This window comes from Protomyctophum bolini, assembly GCF_963924005.1.
Source record: "Protomyctophum bolini genome assembly, chromosome: 10".
In the NCBI taxonomy this organism is placed as follows: domain Eukaryota; kingdom Metazoa; phylum Chordata; class Actinopteri; order Myctophiformes; family Myctophidae; genus Protomyctophum; species Protomyctophum bolini.
Genome location: NC_137871.1, coordinates 43,831,208 through 43,857,558, shown reverse-complemented (window position 1 = coordinate 43,857,558; position 26,351 = coordinate 43,831,208). Strand labels below are relative to the sequence as shown.

General features: G+C 46.6%; 1 protein-coding gene across 1 annotated transcript; it reads left to right on the top strand.

The window, feature by feature from the left end:
• Positions 1-516: 516 nt before the first annotated feature.
• On the top strand, positions 517-2,742 carry LOC308322908 (choline transporter-like protein 4; the record flags this gene model as incomplete). Its single annotated transcript, XM_080774397.1, has 1 exon — positions 517-2,742. One exon carries the CDS (start codon positions 517-519, stop codon positions 2,740-2,742), a length of 2,226 nt encoding a protein of 741 aa, XP_080630523.1.
• Between the last annotated feature and the right edge of the window lie 23,609 nt (positions 2,743-26,351).

Here is a 26,351-nt window from a genome sequence, read left to right as displayed (position 1 = left end):
CGCTACAAAGTCGCAAATGACATCCGAACTTTGGATGGCAAAGTGGGAGGATCCACCAAGGACAGCTCTTCTGGATTCCGACTTATGGACGTTTGAAAATCCTCCTTTGATCAGATGTCATGTCCCATAGCTGGTGGCGACGGAGGCGTTGCATAGCAACCGGGTCGATGTCCGTACCCGGGGGGGGATTCGTATATATACGGACATGATGGCGACCCTGACGTGACCCGCCACGACCATGTTTGGGTGACGGTTTGTGTGCTACGCCGTGTGCCTGACGTCACCCCCGCCACAGCGTCGTCCTATATATAAAACGACGAAATACCCGATGTTTAACTATTAATTTACACAAAAAGGCTTCTTCATTGTTGCCTTTGTAGCTCGCTGTTCATTGACTCATTCCCAGCTATTTTGTTTTGGTACTTTTCATTAGTTTCCCCCAAAAGAGAGAGCGATAGGTCGGTCTCTTTGTGATCTCAGAGGCGCCGCCGCGGCCGCCGCCGTCGCATCGCAGCGATGCTGTGCTGCGGGGGGAACCCCGAGGAGCAGAGGCCCTCGCTGGAGCCCGCCGAGTTCGACCCCACGTTCCACGGGCCCATCCACGACCGCTCCTGCACGGACGTGGTGTGCTGCGCCGTCTTCCTGGCGGTGATCCTGGGCCACGTGCTCCTGGGCTTCGTGGCGTGGGAGAACGGCAACCCGGCGCACGTCCTCTACACCAAGAACTCCTCCGGGGCCTTCTGCGGCCTGGGGGAGAACGCGGACAGACCCTACCTCTATTACTTCAACTTCATGGCGTGCGCCGACGCCGTCCAGAGCCTGGGCTCTATCGACGCCTACCAATGCCCGACCACGCAGATGTGCGTGAAGAAATGCCCCGACACGATGTGGGTGTTTGCGCCTAAAGTTGGCGAAGCCGTGCCGACATATAAAGAGATTATAGACGGGAGTCAAGTACCATGCATACCAGAGGTTAACCCTGAAGACAGGCCCCCGGGTGGTATTACAGATTATATCCAAAAGTATATCGATGCGGAGAAGTGTCCTTTCTACCACATGAAAACAATACCAATCTTAGGACGATGTGCGCCTGATGTATTCTCTGCCGATGGCGAAGTTGGCGACCGTTGGGACAGTTTGACTAAGTACGGTGTTCGCGACAAGTCAGACGCCAAAGGTACAATAGACAAGGAAAAGGGCCTCATGCTAAAGGGCTTTGACACCAAGTCTTTGAGCACCCGGATCTTCGAGGACTTTGCGGCGTCCTGGGGCTGGATCGTCCTGGGCCTGTTCACGTCCATGCTGGTCAGCCTGGCGTTCCTGCTGCTGCTGCGCCACACGGCGCCCGTCATGGTGTGGTCGGTCATCGCGGGAACCATCGTCGGGCTGGCCGTCGCCGCGTACTTCTGCTACGCACAACATATTCACTTGAAGGCCTCGAAGGAACCCGTCCCCGACGTTGCCATCCCCGATTTTGGGTCAGTACCGTCGAAGTCGGCTCTCTTGGCTTACCTGAAGCTCCCGGGAACCTGGCTGGCCTTCTCCATCATCCTGACGGTGTTGGACTGCATCCTGCTGGTGATGATCATCTTCCTGCGGGAGAGGCTCCGCGTGGCCGTGGCCATCATCCAGGAGTCCAGCAAGGCCATCAGCTACATGGTCTACACGCTGGCCTACCCCGTGGCCACCTTCGTGCTGCTGGTGATATGCGTGGGATTCTGGGGCGTCGTGTCTTTGTATCTGGTCACCTTGGGGGAACCCAACTATGTAATGAGAGTTCTCAACGAGACCTACCGTGAAAACCTAAAGCCAGAAGATACGTGTTATCAATACAAGGACGGTACAACAGAGTGCAAACCAGGAAAGTTCGATGACACGTGCCCGTTGGCCAGATGCGTCCTGATGGATTACAAGGCCGGCTTCGTGAAGGAGAACCTCAACTGGGTCCACGCCTACAACCTCTTCGCCGCCCTCTGGTCCATCAACTTTGTCATCGCCCTGGGCCAGTGCACGCTGGCCGGCGCCTTCGCCTCCTACTACTGGGCCTTCTGCAAGCCCGGCGACATCCCCCAGTGGCCGCTGCTGGCGGCCTTCACGCGCACCATGCGCTACCACGTGGGCTCGCTGGCCTTCGGCTCGCTCTTCATCACCGTGCTCCAGATCATCCGCCTCACCCTGGAGTACGTGGACCACAAGACCCGGGACGCGCAGAACCCCGCCGTCAAGTTCGTCACCCGGTGCCTGAAGTGCCTGTTCTGGCTGCTGGAGAAGTTCCTCAAGTTCCTCAACCGCAACGCCTACATCATGATCGCCGTCTACGGCAGCAACTTCTGCCTGTCGGCCAAGAACGCCTTCTTCCTGCTGCTGCGCAACGTGGTGCGCGTGGTGGTGCTGGACAAGGTGACCGACATGCTCATCTTCTTCGGCAAGATGATGGTGGTGGGCACCGTGGGCACGCTCTTCTACCTGCTGTTCTCGGGCTCGCTGGAGTCCGTGGGCGTCCCGTTCGACGCGGGCCAGCTCAACTTCTACTGGATGCCCATCATCACGGTGGCGGCGGGCGCCTACGTCATCGCCAGCGGCTTCTTCAGCGTGTACAGCATGTGCGTGGACACGCTGTTCCTCTGCTTCCTGGAGGACCTGGAGAGGAACGACGGCTCGCCGCAGAAGCCCTACTACATGTCCAGCAACCTCATGAACATCCTGGGCAAGTCCAACCAGCCGCTGAAGAGAACGACATGAATAAAAAGATTCATCGTCAATATTTGCTGCCTCTTCGCCCGGAAACAATAGCCAGCTTAGGTAGTTCGGGGCATCTGGTTAGGATGCCTCTCGGGCGTCTCCCTATAGGGAGGTCCTCGAGGCACGTCCCACTGGGAGGAGACCCCAGGGCATCTGGTTAGGATGCCTGGTTAGGATGCCTCTCGGGCATCTCCCTAGGGAGTTCCTCCATGCACGGCCCACTGGGAGGAGACCCCGGGGTAGACCAAGGACCACGGCCCATTGGGAGTAGACCCCGGGACATCTGGTTAGGATGCCTCTCGGGCATCTCCCTAGGGAGTTCCTCCATGCACGTCCCACTGGGAGGAGACCCCGGGGCATCTGGTTATTAGGATGCCTCTCCGGCGTCTCCCTAAGGAGGTCCTCGATGCACGTCCCACTGGGAGGAGACCCCGGGGCAGACCAAGGTGCAGTTGGAGGCTATACATAGACTCACTGGCCTCGGAACGTCTCGGGACGTTAGGTAGGCTATATAGTCTGGTGTGTCTCAGGAGTTCCACCGTGCCTCAGGCCTGAGGTAGGCTGTAGTCTGGTGCGTCTCAGAGGCAGGACTGATGAATAGGAAGGAAGACACTGGAGCCATGTCGTTCTTTTTACCTGCACCCTGTGAATTAAAAAGGGCTTGAACTGTCTGTCAGTGTCCTTCCTTCCTATAACATGACTTGTCTTTTAGTTCCATACCGGATCTCCTTCTCCACTAGTTCCTCCCTAACGTTTTAGCGTAGTTTTTATTTGTTTGACTAAAATCGTCAATATACGTTTTAGTCAGCGTAGCTTCGTTTTTATTTGGTTTTTATTTAGTAGTTTTAGTAAGCGAAACATGCTTGTCATAGTTTTAACACTGATCCCAGGGCCTTGTTCTCGGGATGAGGGAAACGCTTAGGAATGTGTTTTTTCCCCTCCTATGCCCAGCTTTGAGGGTTTGTGTGAGCACAATCATTGACTGATGATTGGCTCACCACCCCATAGCGATGATTTGATTGGCTGAGCAAAGTACATATTGAAGATAAAAGTGGGGGTAGAAATGTGAGAGACGCCAAAAGTGATTTGCCGGAATGACAGTTGTGATGATTTGATTGGCCGAGCACATAATGTGATGTATGATCATAAGAGCGCCCCTCACTTCACACAAGTGTGATTTTTTTAATTTTAATTCTTAATTCAACCCATTAGGATTCGGGTCTGTAATGTTGGACCCGTGAAAAGCTTTACTACACTATGATTACTTTGCAGATTTTCATTCTTATTACAAACTATACTTTTACATTAACCACTTCGGCCAACATTTGAAAATAGCCAATCTACAAGCTCACAACGTGTCACATTGCAACGTGTTGTGAGCTTGTAGATCTGCAAATTTCGAATGATTATTCTTCTACAGTTTGAAAAGTTAATGGGAGATTCCCGCGTAATGAATCATTTTTTTCTTTTAGCACTTTAAATACATTTTGATGTCGATACTTTACAACCTTTAATACTCATTTATAACATTCAGAGCTTTTCACACTTTTAACAGAGTATGTTTACATTGTCGTATTGATAGTTTCATTTAAGTAAAACATTTGAGTATAGACTAATTTTACCACTACATCTCGGAGGCAAATATTGTACACTTTACCCCACTGTAATGACTTTCTTTTTTATTCTTAAATATTTGAGGGGCGATAGCCCCTCCTATGCCCAGCTTTTGGTGTGTGTGTGTGCACACAAACTTTGGCCTATACACAAACATTAAATCCCATTGACAATGAATGGACAATTTTGAGTGTTTGCGTAAACACAAACCTCGCATAACGCAAACACTGAAGACGAAGGTGAGGACGTATTGGCCGGAATGAGATGATGTATGATGGATATTATGAAAATTCAAAATACACCGTTTGGACTTTGTCACGAGTAAAAGGACAGTATAGCGTTAACTTTGACACGCCAGGCACAGCGTGACTGCTCTGGATCTCCACCCGTCCCTCCCTAACATTTGAGTCTAGTTCTTTATTTGTTGACGAAAATGTCAATTCCATGTATATTTATTAGGGATGCACCGAAAGGGAAATTTTTGGCCGAAACCGAATGCCGAATATAGGAAACAGTTGGCCGAAAACCGAATAAAGAATATCTGAATATGATTAATATTATAGATTTTTTTTCCTACCATTGCTGTCATGGCCGTACCTTAAAGCTATACCTGATTTATGGCAAAATAAATGGTTATGGCAAAACTTAACTTAAGTAATAATCACTATTATGGGTCCATAAAACATCTATTCAGCTCTTTTGAATGCATTAATTGCATCCAATATTCTGTGATATATTTTCTGCCTATTCGGGCCGAAACCGAATAGGCCGAAAATGATTTTTTTGCCATTTTCTGCCGAATATTTTCTGCTGCCGAATTTTCGGTGCATCACTAATATTTATGCCATCATAGCTTAGTTTTTTTGTGAAGTGAAAAAGAAAAGGTAGTCGGCGAACATCCATCATCAAATTTGGTTCGACCAGAGCCTTCTAATAGAGGACTTACGACATTGAGGGGGCAGAAACCGAGCGCTGTTCTAATGCAGCCTGAACTGAGCCAAGCTGGAGTTGGAAATGCATTGTTTTCAACGAGGGGCGGCGCAAACAAGAGCTATTTTAAAGCATGTGTGCAACATGACAACTGTTTTAAAGTATTGCACAGTAACAACTAAAGTCTCTTTAATGTTTATGTTGTACTATATTACTACAATACAATTTAAAATAAAGGGATTTAGGATCATTAAAGCTGGGCTGTTGCCCTGTGAGTCCAATGCATTTCTGCCTATACTTCCGGTCCAGGACTTGTCCCAGTTGGTTGTCCCCCATTCTCAATAGAAGTCTATGTAGGAGAGACGCCATTGGACTGAAGCCCGAAGAAGTGAACGCAGTTTGCGTAACTCTGTCTATGTCTAAGGCTCTGGGATTGACCAATGAATGTCGCCTCCGTGTTTCAGTGAGGAGGCTGGTTCTTCTGATCGCTATATGCGATGTCATCCGTGTTTCAGTGAGGAGGCTGGTTCTTCTGATCGCGAGGTGATGTCATCCGTGTTTCAGTGAGGAGGCTGGTTCTTCTGATCGCGAGGCGATGTCACCCGTGTTTCAGTGAGGAGGCTGGTTCTTCTGATCGCTATAGGCGATGTCATCCATGTTTCAGTGAGGAGGCTGGTTCTTCTGATCGCGAGGCGATGCCATCCGTGTTTCAGTGAGGAGGCTGGTTCTTCTGAACGCGAGGCTTTGTCACCCGTGTTTCAGTGAGGAGGCTGGTTCTTCTGATCGCTATAGGCGATGTCATCCGTGTTTCAGTGAGGAGGCTGGTTCTTCTGATCGCGAGGTCGATGTCACCCGTGTTTCAGCGAGGAGGCTGGTTCTTCTGATTGCGAGGTCGATGTCATCCGTGTTTCAGCGAGGAGGCTGGTTCTTCTGATCGCGAGGCGATGTCGTCCGTGTTTCAGTGAGGAGGCTGGTTCTTCTGATCGCGAGGCGATGTCATCCGTGTTTCAGTGAGGAGGCTGGTTCTTCTGATCGCGGGGTCGATGTCATCCGTGTTTCAGTGAGGAGGCTGGTTCTTCTGATCGCGAGGACGATGTCATCCGTGTTTCAGTGAGGAGGCTGGTTCTTCTGATCGCGAGGCGATGTCATCCATGTTTCAGTGAGGAGGCTGGTTCTTCTGATCGCGAGGCGATGTCATCCGTGTTTCAGTGAGGAGGCTGGTTCTTCTGATCGCGAGGCGATGTCATCCGTGTTTCAGTGAGGAGGCTGGTTCTTCTGATCGCGAGGCGATGTCATCCGTGTTTCAGTGAGGAGGCTGGTTCTTCTGATCGCGGGGTCGATGTCATCCGTGTTTCAGTGAGGAGGCTGGTTCTTCTGATCGCTATAGGCGATGTCATCCGTGTTTCAATGAGGAGGCTGGTTCTTCTGATCGCTATAGGCGATGTCATCCGTGTTTCAGTGAGGAGGCTGGTTCTTCTGATCGCTATAGGCGATGTCATCCGTGTTTCAATGAGGAGGCTGGTTCTTCTGATCGCTATAGGCGATGTCATCCGTGTTTCAGTGAGGAGGCTGGTTCTTCTGATCGCTATAGGCGATGTCATCAGTGTTTCAGTGAGGAGGCTGGTTCTTCTGATCGCTATAGGTTGATGTCACCCGTGTTTCAGTGAGGAGGCTGGTTCTTCTGATCGCTATAGGCGATGTCACCCGTGTTTCAGTGAGGAGGCTGGTTCTTCTGATCGCTATAGGTTGATGTCACCCGTGTTTCAGTGAGGAGGCTGGTTCTTCTGATCGCTATAGGTTGATGTCACCCGTGTTTCAGTGAGGAGGCTGGTTCTTCTGATCGCGAGGCGACGTCATCCGTGTTTCAGTGAGGAGGCTGGTTCTTCTGATCGCGAGGCGACGTCATCCGTGTTTCAGTGAGGAGGCTGGTTCTTCTGATCGCTATAGGCGATGTCATCCGTGTTTCAGTGAGGAGGCTGGTTCTTCTGATCGCGAGGCGACGCCATCCGTGTTTCAGTGAGGTGGCTGGTTCTTCTGATCGCTATAGGCGATGTCACCCGTGTTTCAGTGAGGAGGCTGGTTCTTCTGATCGCTATAGGCGATGTCACCCGTGTTTCAGTGAGGAGGCTGGTTCTTCTGATCGCGAGGCGATGTCACCCGTGTTTCAGTGAGGAGGCTGGTTCTTCTGATCGCTATAGGCGATGTCACCCGTGTTTCAGTGAGGAGGCTGGTTCTTCTGATCGCTATAGGCGATGTCATCCGTGTTTCAGTGAGGAGGCTGGTTCTTCTGATCGCGAGGCGATGTCACCCGTGTTTCAGTGAGGAGGCTGGTTCTTCTGATCGCGAGGCGACGTCACCCGTGTTTCAGTGAGGAGGCTGGTTCTTCTGATCGCTATAGGCGATGTCACCCGTGTTTCAGTGAGGAGGCTGGTTCTGCTGATCGCTATAGGCGATGTCATCCGTGTTTCAGTGAGGTGGCTGGTTCTTCTGATCGCTATAGGCGATGTCACCCGTGTTTCAGTGAGGAGGCTGGTTCTTCTGATCGCTATAGGCGATGTCACCCGTGTTTCAGTGAGGAGGCTGGTTCTGCTGATCGCTATAGGCGATGTCATCCGTGTTTCAGTGAGGTGGCTGGTTCTTCTGATCGCTATAGGCGATGTCACCCGTGTTTCAGTGAGGAGGCTGGTTCTTCTGATCGCTATAGGCGATGTCATCCGTGTTTCAGTGAGGAGGCTGGTTCTTCTGATCGCGAGGCGATGTCACCCGTGTTTCAGTGAGGAGGCTGGTTCTTCTGATCGCTATAGGCAATGTCATCCGTGTTTCAGTGAGGAGGCTGGTTCTTCTGATCGCTATAGGCGATGTCATCCTTGTTTCAGTGAGGAGGCTGGTTCTTCTGATCGCTATAGGCGATGTCATCCGTGTTTCAGTGAGGAGGCTGGTTCTTCTGATCGCTATAGGCGATGTCATCCTTGTTTCAGTGAGGAGGCTGGTTCTTCTGATCGCTATAGGCGATGTCACCCGTGTTTCAGTGAGGAGGCTGGTTCTGCTGATCGCTATAGGCGATGTCATCCGTGTTTCAGTGAGGAGGCTGGTTCTTCTGATCGCTATAGGCGATGTCACCCGTGTTTCAGTGAGGAGGCTGGTTCTTCTGATCGCTATAGGCGATGTCATCCGTGTTTCAGTGAGGAGGCTGGTTCTTCTGATCGCGAGGCGATGTCACCCGTGTTTCAGTGAGGAGGCTGGTTCTTCTGATCGCTATAGGCAATGTCATCCGTGTTTCAGTGAGGAGGCTGGTTCTTCTGATCGCTATAGGCGATGTCATCCTTGTTTCAGTGAGGAGGCTGGTTCTTCTGATCGCTATAGGCGATGTCATCCGTGTTTCAGTGAGGAGGCTGGTTCTTCTGATCGCTATAGGCGATGTCATCCTTGTTTCAGTGAGGAGGCTGGTTCTTCTGATCGCCAGGTCGATGTCACCCGTGTTTCAGTGAGGAGGCTGGTTCTTCTGATCGCCAGGTCGATGTCACCCGTGTTTCAGTGAGGAGGCTGGTTCTTCTGATCGCTATAGGCGATGTCACCCGTGTTTCAGTGAGGAGGCTGGTTCTTCTGATCGCCAGGTCGATGTCACCCGTGTTTCAGTGAGGAGGCTGGTTCTTCTGATCGCCAGGTCGATGTCACCCGTGTTTCAGCGAGGAGGCTGGTTCTGCTGATCGCGAGGCGATGTCACCCGTGTTTCAGTGAGGAGGCTGGTTCTTCTGATCGCGAGGCGATGTCACCCGTGTTTCAGTGAGGAGGCTGGTTCTTTTCCCCCTGCTATAATCAAACATTTATTCTTGCCCTGAAGTGGGAACCAAAGTGGCCGTGTCCAGGGGCGTATTATAGCACCAAATCCTGGGCCCTCGGAAAAGCAATCACCGTGGGCCCCCCACACAGATTTATTTCTGTGTAATCCAGGCTTTTGAGGCCCCCCACACCCTGGGGCCCTCTCCCCCGGCCCCAGTCCGACGCCCCTGGCCGTGTCACCCAGTAGCGTTTCCAGGAATTACATTTTGGGCAGGCAAGATGTGTAATATGTATATGCTCAGCCGAATCATCAGCTCTTCAGCTCAGTGGCCTTGTGGGTAGAGTGTCCGCCCTGAGACTGGGAGGTTGGGGTTCAATCCCCGGCCGGGTCATACCAAGGACTCTAAACATGGGACAAGGGTTGGATTGGGGGTAAGTTTCTGCGACATACTAGCGTCATGTCCAGGGGGTGTACTTGTACATCAAGCTGCCTCACGCTACAGAAACAGGAGATAGGCTCCTGCCCCATATGGGCCTCATGGCTACAGAAACAGGAGATAGGCTCCTGCCCCTATGGGCCTCATGACTACAGAAACAGGAGATAGGTTCCTGCCCTATGGGCCTCATGGCTACAGAAACAGGAGATAGGCTCCTGCCCCTATGGGCCTCATGGCTACAGAAACAGGAGATAAGCTCCTGCCCCTATGAGCCTCATGGCTACAGAAACAGGAGATAGGCTCCTGCCCCTATGGGCCTCATGGCTACAGAAACAGGAGATAGGCTCCTGCCCCTATGGGCCTCATGGCTACAGAAACAGGAGATAGGCTCCTGCCCCTATGGGCCTCATGGCTACAGAAAGAGGAGATAGGCTCCTGCCCCTATGGGCCTCATGGCTACAGAAACAGGAGATAGGCTCCTGCCCCTATGGGCCTCATGGCTACAGAAACAGGAGATAGGCTCCTGCCCCTATGGGCCTCATGGCTACAGAAACAGGAGATAGGCTCCTGCCCCTATGGGCCTCATGGCTACAGAAACAGGAGATAGGCTCCTGCCCCTATGGGCCTCATGGCTCGGCAAGGCTATACTTACTACTTACAGCCGAATCATCGCTAGGATTCACACAAACACACAAAGCTGGGCATATAGGAGGGGCTATAGCTTCCCTCAAAAATTTGTCTTGTGCTGTGCTTTTAAGTTGCCCTGTCTAAGGTGTAATAGGCCAAATAAGCAACCACACACTCAAGAAACGAGGCCAAAACAAAAAATGCAAGTGCAGCTTAATTGAAAAAGCAACCCCATAAGTTGCTTATAATAAACGGACATGGCAACTCTGGAACCGCGGGGAAGCAGGGAGGGAAGGGGGGAGGGGGGGGGAGGGCTCACATAATAATTGCTCAAAGTTAATCATCGGTGCCTCGTGTGTCATGAGACTGTGTAGGGGGGGGAAATAATTGAAAATGTCGTGAGATTGTCGGTTTGGCGCAGAACGCTCACATGAAATTAACTATATGAGAGAGAGAGAGAGAGTGTGTTTGGGGATTCATAATTTTATTAGCTAAGACTCATTATTAGACTCTTCTCTCTCTTTCTGTCTCTGACCCAGAAAGCACCCAGAAAGGGGGGACTTTGGTGTCTTGTCCATGTGGGTGTGGTTTCGTGGCTAGATTTAGATGTAGTTTCTGCAAGGTATAGTTTTTGTGAGGTTAAGTTTAGGTTTCTGTGAGAGGTTAAGTTCAGGTATAGTTTTTGTGAGTTTTCTGTGATGTTAGGGTTATGTTTTATCATCTTTTTCAATCTAGAAACAAATCTCTATAGCCAAAAAAGCAAACTACATGCAAAGGGGGGGTGGGTGTATCAAATGCAGAGGCGTGGAGACGTTGAAGTGACGGGGGCTCATTTGAATCCAGCTGTGCTCGCTGCTATAATGCCGCTGAACCGAAGCCAGGAGGAGCGGTCGGGCGTCTTTGAAAACGTATTCATCATCTCGCATCAAGTCTTTTTTTTTGTTTTTTTTGTTTAAGCCATTCTGTACGGGAACCCCTTTTTAGCAGATCTACAAGCTCAAACAGCAGACCTACAAGCTTACAAGCTACAAGCTACAAGCTTGTAGGTCTGCTCTTTTTGAAAAAAATCGTGAAAATGTGGTGCAAATCTTGAATATATATTCTTTCAGAGCCAACGTTTTTAATTACAATATTTGCTTCTTCTTCTTCTGGGTCCCTGGAACAACATATTTTCAGATGGGGGTCGGCGTCCAATCGCATAATTATAATCTTTGGGGTCCTTGACATGAAATATTGAGCACCACTGATACAGAAACATGAGGTATTTCAGGAAAACTGTCAGGATTTAGAAGAACGTTTGTTTTTATTTCGACGTGGGGCCTAAATGTGTTAAAATCTGAGCGCTGACTCATCTGATCACCGGGGGGAGCACCGAAGGGACTTTGAACTTTCCTTCAGATGCTGATTCATCGTCCCTCAGACCGGCGAGCCGGGGAGAGTCTGTTTGAAGTCGGAAAGGCGTCAGGCGGCACCCTGGAGAGCCTGAACCTCGTTATATAAGGCTCCACCGCCCGGGACAAGTTCACCAATCTTAAAGATGGAGTGCCACCATTTTTTGTATTTTTCCAGTTTTTCATGTGTCTTATGAGGTGACAGCAGGGCTCGACGCTTAGCATTTTCCCAAGTAGCACGTGTGCGCCTAAGTTGAAAAATCTAGTAGCACACAAATTATTTTAGGAGCACGATGAAAAATGATGTATTTTGAAGGGGCGCTAGCCCCTCCAATATACAGCCTTTGTCCCCACACATCTCAAAATGAGCCATTGACAATCAACAGAGAAATTACGTCAAAATTCTGCTAAATATGACGCCATTGACATTGAAGGGAAAATGTATGTCAAGTAAACGAGCAAATCAGCTAACCAATCACAGGCAACAGGCATTCTGATTGGCCAGTATGAGATGATTTCTGATGATGTATGATGACAAGAGCGCCCCTCACTTCACATGGGTGTGATTCTTTTAATGAAGTGATATGAGGTAGGGGTGGAAAATAATGTCAAAATATTATATCACTATCTTTTCAGCAATTATCACAAAATAGTGATATTCATCATGATATCATTGTTATGTTTGTTTTCATATAATCTATATAATCAATTTGTTTTATGCTAATACTTTGTAGATAGATCGATAGTAGCTCTGTTCCATACCTCTAATACGTGCAACACATTAGAGCTATGGACCAGAGGCAGAGCTAGATAGATAATAAGTTGCTCATGGATGGATAGACAGGCTATCCGTTTTTATCCTGCTGTTCTATCATGTTAGTGTGACATTCAGACAGTGCAGAGGCTGCTCGATGGTTAATTAGTATTGTAACATTCTCCTTGGCTTTGACTGACTGACTGATATTAATACGGTAATCCAGCCAGTTCGGTCATTTGCATTATCATTTATGCTGGGCACACACTTTTGTAAGCAAACGCTAAGCAAGGGTTGTTTTTGATAAACATCAATCCGTCCACTCCATGTGTGTGTGTGCGCACGTGTGCGTGCACGGCTGCACGCTGTTTCACCCGCGTTTGGTTAAAAGTAAGTTACGTTTGAACTTTGAACATTACAAACAAACTTTGCAAATAACGTGTCGGGGTCCAACAATTCCTTCTGAATCTGTGCGATCATGCTAATGCTATCCCGCTGAGTTCGCTCTGACTTCTTTAGCAAGCAGTGTGACAGTGAAGAGCACGGAGCAGCAACACAGGGAAGGGAGGGGCGGTGGGAGCAAAGGGAACAGATCTTCAAATGAACACCGCATTGAGCCTCGACAGAGTCGACACGTTGTTGGCTTGTAGCTCTTCTCTTTTTGGCGAACGACACCGCCGTTCAGAAATATAAATGTAGGTATAGAACCACGACTATAGAATGTGCACTTGCTGTAGACAGAGACTTGTCTTTATCACGATTGAATGGTCAAATCCTGTAGTCGCACCTGTGCGAGTACCTAGTCGCACTGTCGAGCCCTGGGTGACAGTCCTACTTCATTAGACACCTTCCTGGAGTCGGTTTTATGTGCAACGGTGCATTAACTTTGTATTTAGGGTTTCTTCCTGGAGGCTGAACCCTTGACAGTCAAACGGGGCCAATGAAATAAACAGCAATATAGTGACATCACACTATCAGCCCCTCCCCTAACCCCTCCCCCTGTAAAATACAACAACAGCTGTGGGTGCGGCTTCAGTTCAGGTGGATCACCACTCATCACCACCCACCAGGCAAACCAGGCATACTTAATGAACTGTTATGTGTGTTCACATAAAAACATGATTTTAACAAATACTGTACACTTTTTGGAAAACGCTCTTCCTCCTTATATTATAATAATATTCATGTTCATGTTTTAGGGTGGAAAACAATCATGGCACACCATCTTTAAACACACACACACACACACACACACACACACACACACACACACACACACACACACACACACACATTAGGCCCACGCAATACATTATACAAGCTACTTCACAGCCAGACATGCCCCAAGTCACTTTATAATAAACACACACTATACTACGTTTATGGCAAATGTTTTGTCACTGACTTAGTCTGTACGCCCCTGGAGCCAACCACTGCTTGGCGCGCACGCACGCACACACACACACGCACGCACACACACACACGCACCCACGCACGCACGCACATTGTGCGATAATCAAGTTTGATTGATCTAACTGCAGAGTAAAACTGGGCTTCGGCTGAAATGGTTTTTCAGAAAAGAGCTCTCGGGGCTCTTTCAACTATACGTCCAAAACTTGTGCCCGGCTCAGGTATAATAGATAAGATCAGACAACGCTTCATCGACCCCTGCGGGGCATTCCAGGTGGATAGCAGCAGCAGCAGTAACAGTAGCCCTTAGGAAGCAAGCAGTGCTTTTCATGTTAAAGGGACACTTCACCCTTTTTGCAAAAAAAATATGTTAATGACGTTTAGAAGCTTTAGAACACTTTCCTGGGGGTCTTTATGTGTGTAATATGTGATTTTAGATTGTAGCAGTGAGCCCAGTGTCTCTGATGCCATGGACACTGGTCTCACTACCTTCCTGGACTACAATTCCCACTCTAAATTGTAGTATAGCCATACTGTGCAATGCTAAAACATGAATTCAGCACCATGGACAGTCAATTCAATTAAATTCAATTCAAAGGGCTTTATTGGCATGAGAAAACATACGTTTACATTGCCAAAGCAGAAAGCACAATAGAACAATACAGCAATTACAATCAACACAAAAAGGATGTACATTTGAAAGTCAGAATCTTTTCAATTTCTATGTACCAAGATCACTGGATGCAGGTATAGTGCAGGAATATACACAATGGTTAGTCTTTAGGGTGGTTGTGTTCCGTTTGATATCCTTTTCCTATCACAGCAACTCACACATCTTGCTGCTGTGTTTGCACATTGTTGTACTTCGCCCAGCAGATATGGGAGTTTTTTGTCATTGGTCATGTTTTCAAAACCTCTGTGTGTGGTTGTAATCTGTGGGAAGTATGTGTCTCTAATGTCTTGGTACAATGGACAGATGGTTAGGAAGTGTAGCTCGGTTTCCACTTCATTTTGTGTGCAGTGGGTGCATAGTCTGTCTTCTCTCGGGATACAGGTCTGCCTATGACGGCCTTTTAGTCTCAATGCTACAACACGAATTCAGCACCATGGACAGAGTCACAGCTAGTCTCAATGCTACAAGATTAATTCAGAACCATGGACAGAGTCACAGCTAGTCTCAATGCTACAAGATTAATTCAGAACCATGGACAGAGTCACAGCTAGTCTCAATGCTACAAGATTAATTCAGAACCATGGACAGAGTCACAGCTAGTCTCAATGCTACAAGATAAATTCAGAACCATGGACAGAGTCACAGCTAGTCTCAATGCTACAACATGAATTCAGCACCATGGACAGAGTCACAGCTAGTCTCAATGCTTAAACATTAATTCAGCACCATGGACAGAGTCACAGCTAGTCTCAATGCTACAACATGATTTCAGCACCATGGACAGAGTCACAGCTAGTCTCAATGTTACAACATGAATTCAGAACCATGGACAGAGTCACAGCTAGTCTCAATGCTACAACATGAATTCAGCACCATGGACAGAGTCACAGCTAGTCTCAATGCTACAACATTAATTCAGCACCATGGACAGAGTCACAGCTAGTCTCAATGCTACAACATTAATTCAGAACCATGGACAGAGTCACAGCTAGTCTCAATGCTACAACATGAATTCAGAACCATGGACAGAGTCACAGCTAGTCTCAATGCTACAACATGAATTCAGCACCATGGACAGAGTCACAGCTAGTGTCAATGCTACAACATTAATTCAGAACCATGGACAGAGTCACAGCTAGTCTCAATGCTACAACATTAATTCAGAACCATGGACAGAGTCACAGCTAGTCTCAATGCGTAAACATTAATTCAGCACCATGGACAGAGTCACAGCTAGTCTCAATGCTACAACATTAATTCAGAACCATGGACAGAGTCACAGCTAGTCTCAATGCTACAACATTAATTCAGAACCATGGACAGAGTCACAGCTAGTCTCAATGCGTAAACATTAATTCAGCACCATGGACAGAGTCACAGCTAGTCTCAATGCTACAACATTAATTCAGAATGTCAGAACCACAACATGACCATATTACGGCACTCACTAGTGCTCATTATACTAGAGCGGTGCCCATTGGGCACTGGCCTACTCGGAACGATACAAGTTGGAAATTGCATGCCCCACCCAGACGTTTTGTCTGTATCCCTTATATGCCCATATATGGAGTTTTTTTGTCGGGCATGTCCAAATATGGAGTCTATATGCAGACGTCAGAATTATGTCAGAACTGGCCAGCTCCATATGTGGACACTGGGCAGAGGCCCTGTCCAGAGCCAGCTCCATATGTGGACACTGGGCAGAGGCCCGGTCCAGAGCCAGCTCCATATATGGACACTGGGCAGAGGCCCTGTCCAGAGCCCGGGCGGAGGCCTTTTTTGGGCGGTCCTGGACAACTGTGTGTCCGACCGACCCGACTCGACTCTGGCCACTGCACCCCCTGCGGTGACGACGTGACGTGGAACGTGTGTCTCGAATTTGACATCGTTGGGCGAACGGTTCTCGAGTTACATGGATTACACATACGTACGTACAGACAGACAGACAGACAGACAGACAGACAGACAGACAGATACTTGGTGCAGAGAGAGAGAGAGAGCCAGGCAAGTTCACCTCCTGCTCCAAGGAACCTAATTTTCCTGCTACCGGTCTCTCTCCCTCCATCAATCACCCCCCCCTCTGTTCCTGGGTTGTCTGCGTCTGCTCGTGTCTTGATTAATGCGAGGCCTCTCCTGGTTGAACCTATTAGCGTTGCCCTGTAATACAGAACCCTGGACGACGCAAATAGCCCTACTCAAGACTTCAGCGTGTCAAGGACCCCCAAAATGATCCGGATTTGGGCCGGGACACCCCGCCATATCCGCCACTTACTGTATTCTCTCTGGTTTGCCCCGCGGGTTCTCCTCCCGAAAGCAAAGACTTGAGAAGATTGTTCTTCATGATTTTTCACAACGATAGCATATTATCTAAAACCTCATATAGCGTGGCACGTTGTAGATCTGCTATTTGTGAATGCTATGAGCTGTTATATATATATATATATATATATATATATATATATATATATATATATATATATATATATATATATTAGCCCTTACCCGTTGTGAGATATTTGGGTACTGCGCCCTGGGTGCGTTTTCGCATTTTTTGCCACAGACGAAAAACAGTCTAAAGCTCCGTTCACATTGAAGAAGCTGCTTTAAAAAGCAAAAGCAGAACTCTAAAAGACGCAGCTTTTTTTTGAGAAAGTGGGCGTGTACAAGGTACCTGTCACTCAAGCTGCCTGGACTGGCTGTCTGGCTTTGAGACGAGAGACGGGCAGTTTGAGCAGATGCGCATTTGAAAGTCTAAAATGTAAAATAGCGACTGTAGAGGAGAAATAATTATATATTTAGTTACATCATAACCTATGTATGGATGAATAAATAATATAATCTTGGTAAACTTGTTTGTAAATAACCGAACGGACGGGATCTCAATCCTCCCCGTCTTCAGCGCTCATGTCTCCCCCCCACTCCGCTCTCGTCTCCCCCAGCTGGCCACGAGCGAAACCCTCCGGGCATTTTTTTAAATGGCGGCTCTGTATGTAATGTTAATGTTGATTTAGAAAGAGCATACCGTAGAAATACAATTGTATATATCCAGCACGTCGTAAAAGCAATTAAAACAGCTTATGTTTACGTGCGATTTCCGGACATTCAGTCCCAAGTCTCCCGTGGAAGGGAGCCCCCATCTCGGCGCTGTCTGTCTGTCACTGACCTCGGCTGGCTATATGTGGCAGTAGAGTCAGACCGCTCCTCCACCACCCCCACGGCACGGACCCTCACCGTTTACACTACAGCATCATTACATTTAAAGTTTGCTTTTAATTAGCAGATGATGTGAAACATTGTGCCAACTAGTAGTAGGCTATGCATACTTTAATTACTTAATTAATAATCAATATCACGGTGATATTATCACCGGAACGGAGTCCAGTGCAACGGACCTGTGCACATGCATATCATACAACTGATATAAACTTTATATCAGTTGTATGATATGCATGTGCATAGAGAGATCAATAATTAATAGCCTTTATAATAAAGGCTATTAATTATTGATCTCTCTCGCGCACACACACACACGCGGTGCATACGACGCGCTGGGGACTCTGGACTTTAGTTCTTTGTCTATAGACTATATATATATATATATGCTCATTTATAAACCGTGTGTGTGTTTAGTCCACGGTCAGACAGAGACAGCTACGGGGTTCAGTTGTTCACCTCGGTGGGAACCGGGAGGGGGTAATTACTGCAGGGGCACTGAGAGAGAACTGGCTCGCAAGTGAGCCCCGTGTCGGCTCCTCCACGGTGCTCAATATCTCACACACACACACACACACACACACACACACACACACACACGTGTTCTATCTATCTATAAATATAGGCTAGTATCTACTATCTTTCAACTTTTGGTATGAGGTTCATCGATAGGCCTACATGAACGCAATAGACCAATTGAAATGATTCCCTCAAATAAATCTTATATGCGATTGGTTTATCGATTCAGAACGCAGCAAACCAATCACAAAACATGGGCAACATATTGCATAAATAGAGGGGGAACATACAACTGATATAAAGGCTATTAATAATTTTTTAAAGGTATGATCAAGGCCCCACTCCTGTAGTACATTACTACAGGAGTATGTGGTACAGCGCCACTGTACCACGGTGATAGTGCCTCGGGTGACCTGCGGCCAGACCCCGTCGTCGAGGAGAAAACTCGAGCTTTCCCCTCGAGCGAAAGTGGACCGACTTCTGGACCCTGTGGCCCGGCCCGCGGAGGACCCCCTAAGTTGAGACTGGGTGTCGAGGAGCGTAAACCAGTGATCAACCCCCTGTGCTCAGGGCGAGGTCCCGCGACAAGGGCAATTAATTTTAGTGCGATGAAACGTCCCGCAAATCGTCTCCGAGCACACACGAGGACCGGCACAGAAACGCGCTGAGAGCGGGCTGCTACTCCTCTCTTCTCGGGGAAGGTTTTGGGGAAAACTCCGACACAACTATATTGTTGTCTATCTATCTATATCTGCTAATTTATCAACCGTGTGTGTGTGCGTGCACTGTTTAGTCCACAAACAGTCCACAAGCGACGGATAGCGTTCTGGAGAGTTCAGTTCAGTAGTCCATCCATAGCTTCGATGAGAACCGGAGGGGGGGGTGAATGCACGATGACTTGTCCCCAGAAACGTGACACTCGCGACGGCACACGGAACACAACCTGTTTTCACCGCTTCGACAACTTGTTTCTCATATAAACTTTAATTTCTATCACAAAATATGCTATGGTCTTGCCAAATATCCATTCATATTTCATATACAGCCCATATTTAAAAAGTTTATTTTTTAATGCGGACAATTGGCTCGGACAGCTTTTTCAAAGCTTTTTGGTTTCGTAAAATGAGCTCAACTCCGCCTCCTCAAACCACGCTGTGCTCTGATTGGCTACACGCAGATTTTTAAAGCTCCAGCTTTAAAAAGCTGCTTTAAAGTTAAGGTTCGGTGAGAAAAAAAAAACGCAAAAACAAAAAAAAGCTATTCTTCCAGCTTTTAAACGCAGAAGCTGTTCAGCATAGAGATAACATGGGACCAAGAAGCAGAAGCTAGCTTCTGCTTCTTCAATGTGAATGGGGCTTAAGTCCACACTATTGATCCATAATGTATAAATGATAGATAAGGGTTCAGGACAACGAGGCCTTTTCGTGGAGGGGTCAGAATGAAATTTGGACTTAGACTGTTTTTCGTCTGTGGTACTACATGTGGTACTACTTGATTGAATTATAGTATGATGATGATGATGATGATGATATATATATAGTCTTTGTGAATGCTAGGAGCTTGTATGACAGAATTGTTTGATGCAAAGGCTAAACATGCTATATTTATTTAGATGGCATGTAATGTAGACGGATGACCTGGCATCATTTAGTGTTTATAGTTTCAACGTACAGACTATTAATTATCTTTTTATTTCTGGATATCCTACTGTTAGACTGATGATAGGCTCTGGGTTTACCTATGATCCTAGATGACTATTGATTATCTTTTTTTTCCTGGATATCCTACTGTTAGACTGATGGTCTCTTGGTTTACCTATGATCCTGATCCATGATTACTAGTGATTATCTTTTTTATTCATGGATTTGTATCATTAGTTATTTAGTTTGGGTCTGGAAGGTTAAATGTCATCAAATGGTGGTCCGTGTCTCAAATGCAGAATAAATAATGGACTTTGATATGAAACATCCACTGATTTAAGGTATATTTAGAACGGATAAAAAATATGCGCAACTAACTAGCAATGTCCAAGCATCAATCAATTTAAAGCAATGTACAAAAACATGATATTTTCAAGATACAGGGAGGAAGAAAATTGATTTCACGAGTACTCAAAATATATTATATTTATGTATATTATATTATTTTTATTTAGATGTTATATTGGTCTTAAATTGTCTATATATTAAAATAGACAATCTTTGGATATGTATAATATGGATGTATGTGTATAAGAATATATATGGGTGTATATATGTTTATATGTATACTAGTATTGCTCTTGAAGAGCAGCTTAACTGGCACAGAATCCAGCGAGTAATTTCAGTTATAGAGGGGTGGGAGTTTATAAGTTTTTACTTCTTCTCACTCCTTTTCGGATATGCTTAGATTTATTTATTTATTTTCTTTTTCCTTTTTTTTTCTTGCTATTTGTTTTTGTTACTAATTTGTTTTAAATGTTTTTTCCTGGTGAAATGCAAGGAATTGTTTCTGTATATTGGCATATTCGAAATTCAGAATGGGTTAACATGACTCTCTATCTCTCTCTCTCTCTCTCAAGGTATCCTTGCCCCGTGCCGTATAGGGTCAAAGGTCATCAGATTAATCGGCCTAAGGCCTCAGCGCATCAATCACGAAGCTCAACCTCTTCCTGCATCTCTGGCGACCTAGTTTTGGGAATCTCCCCGACGAGGTACACACACACACACACACACACACACACGCGCACGCACACGCGCACGCGCACGCACGCACACGCACACGCGCACACACACACACACACACACACACACACACACACACACACACACACACACACACACACACACAGTGCCGTGAGTATAGGAGAGACCCACCAATTAACTCGTAAATAGATGATTGAATCGAGTATATTGACAATTATGTCCTTCCCACTAGAGGACATTTTTAAATCCATCATCTCAACCGCGGTCGAAACATTACGATGAAAAGTATAGGACAATTAGCCTATTTAGTCTGACGTTGTCCTTTAACCCATTCTGAACGGGAACCCATTTTGGTGTCGGCATCATGTTATGCTTTAGCTATTGAAAAATAGCAGACCTACAAGCTCGTAGCGCGCCACCGAGTGGCGCGCTACGAGCTTGCAGGTCTGCTATTTTTGAAAAATCGAAGAACGACTGACATTTTTAGAATCTGATCTCAGGTCAGAATGGGTTAATCAGACCAGTGTGTGTCCAGTGGAAACCTCGTATGAATCTGATCTCAGGTCAGAATGGGTTAATGTGATCTTCACACGGCGCCCTCTTCTCGGCCTCCCTAATAACTCAGCTGTTTTTGGGGGATTAGGGCTTGTTTTTTTTGTTTTTATTGTGCTGACAACACCGTTACAAAAGCCGACCGACGCCTTTATAATCCTTGTGAAAGAGTAACATTTTATAGAAGTTGCACAGTGAGTCATTTAGATGAGGTTGTTTGTCGAGGGCGAATGTAAACGGCTCGAAGGACCGCAGCCATGTTCTGGAAAGATGTCTGCGGGCCTCTTCCACTTCCCACAGTGGGGTCCGGGGACCCCCAGGGGGTCCTTTGAGGGAGTTCCAGGTTGTCCCCAGCTAAATGATAGTTTGGAACCAAATGTATACCCTTATGGGTCTGTAAACTCTGAGTTAATTAACATTGTCCCGGAGATAGAAATGTCATTAAATGGGGGTCCGTAGATTATAATGCATGTCAAACTCGGGGTCCTTGAAAAATAAAAATAAAGTCAATTTAAGATCTTAAAAATTAGACAAGCATCTGCTAAATGTTTAAAGCTGTCAACATTACATTAGTTGTACTTTTGAACTATATGGCAATGGTGGTAACGGTTTGGTCGAGTGTTTTTAATGTCTCTTTGTAAAGTGATTCTATGGGTTTTAAAGTTGTCTGCTTTGTCTGCGACCAGGTTGTGAAACAGTATGCTATGTGTGAAAAAAAAAATCATAGCATGCTTGAAGAGTTTAGCTTGTTAGATATGGTCTCATGTGTCTGAAATTGGATAGATTTAATTTGATTTTATTGGCTACATTTTTAACATGCTTTTCAAATGTCAAGTTTGAGTCTAGTGTAAATCCAAGATAGAAGAGCTACTCATATGAGTTCTCATGAGTTATCCTTAAATTAATAACATAAAATTAATAACATTGCTTAGTATTGTATTCCAAATTTCCTCAACACTTTTTTCCCAGGTTTTTTTTTACTAATTATACTACTCAAGTCACTGTAGTGTTATCCTTTGAGCTTTTCCCTTCAGGGGTCGCCACAGCGAATCATATGCCGCCATCTCACCCTGTCCTCTGTCACCACAGCCAATCATCTGCCTCCACCTCACCCAGTCCTCTGTCACCACAGCCAATCATCTGCCTCCATCTCACCCTGTCCTCTGCCTCCTCTTCTCTCACACTCCAACTAACTCCTAATGTCCTCTTTCACTACATCCGTCTTCTCTTCAGTCTTCCTCTAGGCCTGGCAGTTCCAAACCATCTCACTATGTCTCCTCTGTACGTGTCCTAACCATCTCACTATGTCTCCTCTGTACGTGTCCAAACCATCTCAGTCTGACCTCTCTGGCTTCATCTCCAAACCAGCTGTCCTGTCCCGTCCCTCTGATGTACTCGTTCCTGATCCTATATCCACCATTATCGGTTTCGACAGTGAGTACCGACCCGGCAGTGTGCAAGATCTAGGTCAAGTGGTCCTCAGAGTGGGGTACTGTACGTGGGGCGGATCCAAAAGGACCCCTGCAGGTCTGTAACTCTAGGAGTGTACACATGGACCCATTTGGTTCCATTATATATATCCTGTGCGGAATTAAGAGGTCATCAGAGAGACCTTGTCTCTCTCTCTCTCTCTCTCTCTCTCTCTCTCTCTCTCTCTCTCTCTCTCTCTCTCTCTCTCTCTCTCTCTCTCTCCCTCTCCCCACATCTGCCTAGGGACTCATAATGTCATTACTTTGGTCCCCCGGTCTCTAAATGTCATTAAAGTCAGAATTCATTTCAATTAGACCCAGCCACCATGGGACCACCCCCTCCCACTGCGCGCTCTCTCTCTCTCTCTCTCTCTCTCTCTCTCTCTCTCTCTCTCTCTCTCTCTCTCTCTCTCTCTCTCTCTCTCTCTCTCTCTCTCTCTCTCTCTCTCTCTCTCTCTCTCTCTCTCTCTCTCCCCCTCCCTCCCTCCCCTGAGATCTCTCCAGTGATGGAAGAATACTCAGTTTGTATATTTATTTTATCGCTTTAATTAAAGTGGCACTATGCAAACTTTCTTTAAATGTATAAAATGTCATTCTGTATGTTAGAGCGTATACAGCATGTTATACAATCTGTAGATTCCCCTGCTGGGATTAATTCGTTATTTTAACGCGTATTTGCCAAGGTTTAAAAAAATAATAATAATTGCGCCAATTTGGAGATAAAAGCCATTGAAAGCAGCACATAGAACGCACGTATAGATGCGCGGTCCGGTGTGGCGGTGTCACACTCGACACTAGCATGCTAACTCGATCAGATAAAAACGTGGATTAAACATTGATTTACGTGATATAATTTATTTACGGGATTGGCCGGGGGGCCAGACTAAAGCTGATGCACGGGATCTATACGTGAATGGCGGGCTATAACTTCATTTTCGATGGTGTCAAAGGCCACGTCTCGCTCAGACAGGATCTGACGTACATTTTGACCTGATGGATACATGCGGTCAAGTTCCACTGCCATTCGACTGGGCATGACCGCACCGCGGAAGTATTCATCAAACTCTACAAAGTTACTATGGTTTTCAAATAATTGTAAGTGAAGAAGTATTGGAGTATACTGTAGATGTATTAAGTTTTGAAAATCCATCACAACTGTTCATGTAGTTGATACCTTATTCACTCATACAGAAGCCGTGCGGGGGAAAATTATACCTCTGGATTTTACCCATTCTGACCTGAGATCAGATTCACACGAGGTTTCCACTAGGACACACACAGGTCTGATTAACCCATTCTGACCTGAGAGCAGATTTAAAAAAATGTCAGTCGTTCTTTGAGTTTTCAAAAACAGCAGACCTACAAGCTCGTAGCGCGCCACTCGGTGGCGCGCTATGAGCTTGTAGATCTGCTATTTTTCAATAGCTAAAGCATAACATGATGCTATAACACCAAAACGGGTTCCCGTTCAGAATGGGTTAAAAAAGCACTAGAGAGACGGATTCCAATTATCCGACTTCCACAGTGACTGGATTATATCGCGCACACTTCATCTCCGAGGTCTCACAAGCCACGCGTAGGTAATGTGTCTCCCTGCGTGGCTGGATACACAGGGACCGCTCTATGAATTACTGTGATGACAAACATGATTATATGTTTGAAATGAAAATTTCAAACAAATTATGTTGACGAAACCTGAAATCAAGCTCATGCTCTGGGCTGCTATAGGGCTTCTGAGGCCAATGCAATTAAGTGAACGAGGGGTTTCGTTTGGACTACAACATGCTGTGGAGGCGGTTCTTGTCTCGCATTGCAATGGCGGCATGTTTTTTCTCTTCAACAACAAACGATCAGACAATTTTTTCACCGGATTTCCGTCGAACAAAGCTGCAAATACTTTGCTGTTATGCTCCAAAGGTAATAAGACAATCTATAGGCAGCGTATAGAATATTGGATTAAATAGCGGGGAACGCGGGTTACACAGTAGAACTGTTAAAAGCCCGAAAAGCCTATATTTCTTAATAGGGGTGCACGATTATGAAATTATGACCGATCTCCGATTTTTTGCAGGGTCTCATATATCTGCCAATACCGATTCTGACCGATTCCGAAATTATACAAAGGACTTCAATCGAAACAATTAAGCCTCTATTCGCCCTAGAGGGGCTTGCCCCAAAGCCTGTTAATAACGTAATCAATCAATAAAATATGCTCTTATTTCCAAGAGTCTGTTTTCACTATACTGAATGACAAGAGTACACACATTTAAATGTAGAATTTAGCCATTGACGGTCACAATATTATTACCGCGGGCTATAAGGCACTAGCGGAGTCCCTAGACGGTTGCGCCGCGGACAACCGTGTGTGACACAAGCACGCCTAGAGGCTGTACCCTAGCCCTGTGTGTGTGTGTGTGTGTGTGTGTGTGTGTGTGTGTCACACACACACACACACACACATACACACACACACACACACACACACACCTAGAGCGACTTACAGTATATAGTCAAGAACATGAGTAATGGTGGTAATACATCAAATACATAGAAATAGTCATCAAGGATCATAAGCATGAAGAACGGTCCAACAGTAGAATATCTTTACAATGAAACTACGCGTCTACACTATAGAGAATGTAGAGTTATACATAAAACTCTAACTAAATGACATGTTGAATCATGTTAGCGTTTGCATATGCCTGCAAGGTCGGACAAGGCTATATACTGTATATATAGAGCATCTTCAGATGCAATTCTAAATCAAGTAGTTGTGGTGATTCTACTACCCCCCCCCCCCCCCCCACAAGAAGAGAGAAGATGTTTTGTGTTGATAAGAAATAATAACTCAACGCTATGTTCAACGAAAGAGGCAGGGTGGGAGGGGGGGGGGGGGGGGGGGGTACTGGCAGAAAGACAGAAAGAGGGGGAAAACTGTGGTGAGAGAGCGAGGGCGAGAGAGATACGGGGGGAGAGAGAGAGAGAGAGAGAGAGAGAGATAGGGACGGCTGGAGAGAAGGAGAGTGAGAGAGAGAGAGAGATACGGGGGGAGGAGGAGAGAGAGAGAGAGAAGTGCCACAGTTTCAGGGCGTGCTAATTAGCCACCGCTGCGCCGACATCAAAGCTCGAGCGACAATAAGACAACAAGAGAGAGACTATTTTAAACCAACACTCTTTGTCTGACCCCCTCCCCCCCCCCCAACCCCTCCCCCCCCCCCCACCACCCCACCAACAAGAGCTGCAATTAACCCATTCAGACCTGGGAACTACAAAATAATGGTCTTCTAACAGTATTCTGGAAAAACCTCATGTTTCTACTGTATGTCAGTGCAGGTTCTCAAACATTTTCATATCAAGAAATACCCCCAGAATGTATTTGGCCCCCCCGACCTTCATCTGAAAATATGTTGACCTCACCCAGAAGCTCTGAAAGAATATATCAATATTCAAAGATCTGCGCCACATTCACGATTTTTTTCAAAAATAGCAGACCTACAAGCTCGTAACGCGGCACTCGGTGCCGCGCTATGAGCTTGTAGATCTGCTATTTTTCAAT